At 48.2% G+C, this 5,339-nt stretch overlaps 1 protein-coding gene across 2 annotated transcripts in view; it reads left to right on the forward strand.

Moving 5' to 3' along the window:
- The first annotated feature begins 616 nt into the window (after positions 1–616).
- cbfb (core-binding factor subunit beta) overlaps positions 617–5,339 on the forward strand; it is a 49,382-nt gene continuing 44,659 nt past the window's right edge. Inside the window, exons 1-2 of one of the 2 annotated variants that reach the window (XM_008295785.1) lie at positions 617–1,025; positions 1,510–1,596. In XM_008295785.1, the coding sequence (XP_008294007.1) occupies positions 948–1,025; positions 1,510–1,596 (165 nt within the window). In that variant the 5' untranslated portion in view covers positions 617–947. The remainder of the gene's footprint in view (positions 1,026–1,509; positions 1,597–5,339) is intronic. The other variant, XM_008295786.1, reaches the window with a different exon arrangement.

Here is a 5,339-nt window from a genome sequence, read left to right on the forward strand (position 1 = left end):
GGGGGAGGGAGGAGGGGCGGGAACCAGTATTTTGGGTGTACAGTCACAAGAGAGACTCGACGGAGCCAGGAAGTAGACTGCTGGTGCCTTCAAGGGGCTTCCTAAACTGTCGTAATTTGGGGTTTTGACAGCTGCGCTAACGAGCCGTAAAAGAGTCACAAAGGAATCGCTACAGGCAGCGAGTGACGTCGTTTTCTCGTGTAGAAATGCACGTTATTAACTCTTGTCTGTATGTTTCCAGGTTTCCTTCCATCTAACTTTGGCACAAATAGTTGGAAATGTTGTGTTGCTGAATCGTGTCATCCATAGATGAAATGTAGTTAGAAAGATATTTATTCTGCCATCAGAGCATAAAACGGCTTCAATTAAAATCTTCAAACTGCGCGTTAAATCACATTTTCCTTCATGATAGTTTATCGCGTTGTGCGTTATTTGTGTCTCCAAATCCATTTTACGCACCAATGATCGGAGGCCTACAGAGGAGGAGCACCTGAAAGCTGCAGGTAGGACTGCAGACAGACAGAGAGCGCTCAGTGGTTGCCACTTGGTGGAGATCAGAGAGAGAGAGAGAGAGAGAGAGAGAGAGAGAGAGAGAGAGAGAGAGAGAGAGAGCGCCACCACGGTCAAACTGAGCTTTATCTTTCGCAGCGGGTCATTTAATAAGAGCCATTTGGAGCCAGAGGCGACTCGGAGCGCGCAGGGAGCCGCAAGCCAGAGGCAAGATCATCAATATATGAGCAGAGCGTCCCAGTCAGAGGCCAGCAGCAGGCAGAGAGCACATTGCTCCACACAGGGAAGAGAGACAGCACAGACACGGAAGAGAAGTGAGTGAAGAGGCTGAGTGAGGCACGGACGGCACAGCTCCAACTTTTACGCGTGAAGAGGAGAAAAAAAGAGTGACTTTAAAAAAAAGTGAGAGTCAAGTGGCCGGAGAGTGTCGGTTGAAGATGCCGCGGGTAGTCCCGGACCAGAGGAGCAAGTTTGAGAATGAGGAGTTTTTCCGCAAGTTGAGCAGGGAGTGTGAGGTGAGTGTTCACTGGATCCATTCTGCTCGGCGGCGGAAACAGACACAAGGAGGCTCGTTAGCGGACAGCAGCGCGCTGGGTGTGGGGCTCGTTACCAGCTTCACATGGCTTCACTTCATCCATTTAACGACGACAGGACTTGATAAGATTCATACCAGAAAGGCCATAAGTTGCCTTAAGCTTCTGGAATTGAGGAAAATAGGACAGTTTTCATTCAGATTCTGCTTTTTATTTTTCTGTCTTGATTTATTGCTCAAATCAGTGTAAACGTGAAGTTAGTGCTCCTGGTTTCATAGACTTTACATCTTTTTTTAAATGAAAAGCTCAATGAAAGACTGAGCCTTAAATCAGAATTCCTGTGGCCCGGCTGGCAGTCAGCTTCTCCCTCATCCACAGGCTTCTGCTGGAATATGAAGTCCAGCACATGTTCTACACTCCGGCTGTACCTGTGTTGTTTTACGCTTTGTGCTTCCTTCCCTTGCAGATTAAGTACACTGGGTTCAGAGACCGGCCCCATGAGGAGAGACAAGCTCGCTTCCAGAACGCCTGCAGGGACGGACGGTCAGAAGTAGTGAGTACAGATCAGCGCTCTGGTCCTGTGTGTCCTCGTCTAGGAAGCATCGGGGGAAATGTGCTGCTGATTAGGATTTGACAACAAAGGGAGAAAGAAAGACAGGCGTGTGTGTTGATGAGGATGCTTGTAGATGGTCACAGCAGATAGGCGTCATCCAGAGCGTCTTATCAGGTCTGCTATGAATCAGACAGACGTGTGTAGTGACAGAAACGCCAGCCTCGTACTTCCTGAAGCAGCTCTACAGTCACTAGACAGACACACTCTTGTGTAGCAGCACATGCAGCGAGAGCCCCGATGCTTCGGTGTGTCCCAGCACCAGGAAGTAGACGTGTTATCAGCCAGGCAGCCCCACCAGGCTTCTTCCCCTCCGAGCTCTGCAGCTGCAGCCGCCACCGTCGCAGCGTTCACACATGTTGTCACAGCAGGCCTTCAGTCGACAACAACACAGTGTCAGGGCAGCAATTTGGGGCCTAAAACAAAGTGGTCACTAAGAGCAAACAGCAGCCGTCATGTCTAATGTTGGGAACCTGACAGCATGCCGTGGATGCAGCAATAAATACTATTAGTTGGTCACATCCTGTTTGTGCACTGGGAGGGAAAGTGTTCTCAAGTTTCACAGTAGTGAGGATCTGCTGTTTCTTCTTTGTGTTTTATGGGAAAACAAGCAGCTGGAAGCTTTGAAGGCATCAATCTGAGGTTTAGGAGATTACAGAAAAGCATTTTTCACTTCGTAGGGATCCGACAGTTTGTTGATGAATAGAGAATACCTGCCAGATTCACTTGTACCTGAAGTAGTCACGACTCGGAGCCCTAGTTTTATTTTTTAGACTTGAATTCGAGTCGTTCTGCATCATGCAAAAAGCTGTTTTTCTTTATTTTCACATTCGGAGGAGCTGCCGGTGGGTTGCTGCTGCAGCCGGAGATCGTTTGTGGTGACAGTCGCTGCTGAATCCGTCTCCCTCCATTTCCAAACCGCACTCCGCTCTCGACTTCAAATTCATCCAATCAAACGTCCAGTTCTGACATGGATGCCTCCCAAAAGCAAATGGAGTCATGAGACTGGGCTTCGCTCGTTTTGCTCCAAGTCAAAGTCCTGCATTCAGAGTGTGATCAGCTCAGCTTGCTCATCGCTGCTCTGCTGTGTTGGTGCCTCTCATGCAGCATTTTGTTCTGCTCTGAGTTCTACTGCCTTTAAAATCCTCGACACACTCAGTGCAGCTACAAGACAGTCTGTGGAGCAGAAGTGAAATATCCTCCGTGGCAGCTCGCTCATTTATGTCCACTGCTGATTTAGTGTTTTTTTTAATTAATTGATTAGTTGTTTGTGTATAAAATACAAGAAAATGGTGGGAAATGTCCATCAGTGTTCCCTAAAGCCTGGGTGACGTCCTCAGTGTCTGGTTCTGTTCACAGCTCAGAGATTCAGGTTCTGTCACAGAGACTGAAGACAATCCCACGAGCGATGTTCTTACCTTTAGTTTAACTTTGGTCTTCTTCAGTGGCTCATTTCTGTCCAGCAGTGAGGGACCAATAAAGTGTGTCTTATGTTATCTTAAAAAAAATCTAATTTAAGAAGCTGGAATCAGTTATTTTTGGGAGAAATTACTCAGTCCAAATAATTGTTTATCAAGATTAATTTAGTAGTTGGTGAAATGTTAAGTCTGAGTAAAAATAAAAATACTGACCTGAGAATTAAAGACATGAAAACGAGATCAGATAAAACTGGATTAACCCTGATGTTCCTGATATCACTCAGAAACAACGAACAACTGAACAAATGCAGGCCCTAAAAGCAGAACGCAGTAAGACAGACGGACGCTGCACGACTGAAATACGACCAGTCGGCTAAATAAGGCTGGAACCGGACCGAGCGCTGGTCCTACTGAGGGAATATGGAGCAGAGTGAAACACTGCGCCTGAACAATGACCGTTAAAATGAACACTGCACATTAGTCTGCCTGCACCTGACCAATGACAACATGAGGAGATTCCTGTGTTCCCGCCACGTGTCTGCAGGTTCTACTGTCTGCACTCTGTGTTGAGCTCAGCCGGGTCGGAGAAGTGCAGCTCGACCCGCTGACCTTGTTGGTCTGCTCCGACAAAACTCCGGGTTCAGTGTTTGTGACGTGTGGAACATTAGAGCAGGTCAGGCTGAAGTCTGCTTCCTGCTGAAGGGGAGGTCAGGAGAGAGGCCCGCCGGCCGGCGCTGACCAACACAACACGGGTCACTTCTGCCGCCTGAGTCAGCCTGGAGGTATTTTTCACAAACACGCTGTCATCATGGCAGGAGGCTGTTTGCATCTAGGTTTACCTTCTTTTAGCGGGACGTGGTGCGTCCGTCTGTCTGTCCTCACTGTATTTATAAGCCTCCTCTGCAGCGAGAATTGATGGCCGCGGTTTAAACGCTTCGACGGCAGCCGTGACATCATGCTGCTGATTTATCTATCAGCCAGACGCCGCTAAAGACCTCCTGCTATTTTCACGGTCAGCGCGAACACTAGGAGACACAACGAGACTCCAAACGTTGCTGTCAAGGAAAACAAACCGTAAACTGCCGCCTGATTTATTGGAGTTTGTCATTTGCAAAGTCGTCCTCGTGGGAGAAGGTGCTTTGCTTATGTTTGCTTCATTTCATGGTTACGCTGCACCAGGCGGGGCAGAAGCTGACGTTACAGGGGCAGTTGTTGTCTGTACAGAGACCTGGTGAACAGGGGAGACGTCTGGCTCACATCAGGACGCATTCATGCTGATCTGGTGGCTTCATGGCACCAGCTCTGGGGTTCTGTCTGGGAAGAAGAAACCATCTTGAGTCAGTTTGCATGTGAATCGATGCAGGATTCTCATAAAAGCCACTGAAAGGCATCACTGCATTTAGAAATGAAGCGACTTGGGCACAGCCTCCATGTTCTAGATGTCACTGCACATGTCTGGAGGGGCTCTGGAACCTTCTCATCCCATCAACAGGACTTTCTTTTGTCAGTTTTGCTCTCAGCCTCATTCCCACTAAGTCTCGTGAAACTTTCAATTAATCAACGTTTTACTCATGAAGAGCAGCTTTCTGTAGAACTTCTGGTAGTTTCCTACATGACGTGTTTATTTGACCACGTTCAGGACAAGAAACTGGTTCAGCATATAGATGGACGGCAGAGCTTCACCTGTTTTAAAGAATAGAAGTGATTTATTAGCGTGAGGTCTGCTCTGGATGCAGTGCTGTCCAGGTACAGACGAGGACCTCCATGCACTTGTACAGATGTGTGGCTCCGACTGATCAATGGGACGATAATTCCAAGTAAATTATGTTCAGCACAGCTCATTAGAGATGAGTCGCTTTCTAACTTCCTATTGATTTTCATGCTGTGCTGCTCTCCGTCTCTCTTCCTGCTTCCCTCTGCGTCCGTCTGTCCGTCCACCTCCTTTTATTTCCGTTCTCCTTTGTCTAGTTTCTGTCTCCTCAGCTCCCCTCTTGGACTTTCTTCACCGTTTCTCCTCCTTGTCTGTCTGCCTCCCTCTCGTTTACTCTTTCTTTGTCTCTCCCTTTCCTCCATCTCTCTCCTCTGCCACCTTCCCCCCTTTCCCTCCTTTCTGCTCTCCAGCAGCAGTAGGCAGCAAATTAGGATCAGATGCTTGTAATCCAATACTTCAAATACAGCAGAAATGATGACTCGGGTGTTCTTGGAGCTTCCACCTCCCCTCATGCCTCTCTCTTCCACTCCTCCTCCTCCTCCTCCTCCTCCTCCTCC

The sequence above is a fragment of the Stegastes partitus genome, unplaced genomic scaffold (assembly GCF_000690725.1).
Source record: "Stegastes partitus isolate 25-593 unplaced genomic scaffold, Stegastes_partitus-1.0.2 Scaffold1076, whole genome shotgun sequence".
Lineage (NCBI taxonomy): Eukaryota > Metazoa > Chordata > Actinopteri > Pomacentridae > Stegastes > Stegastes partitus.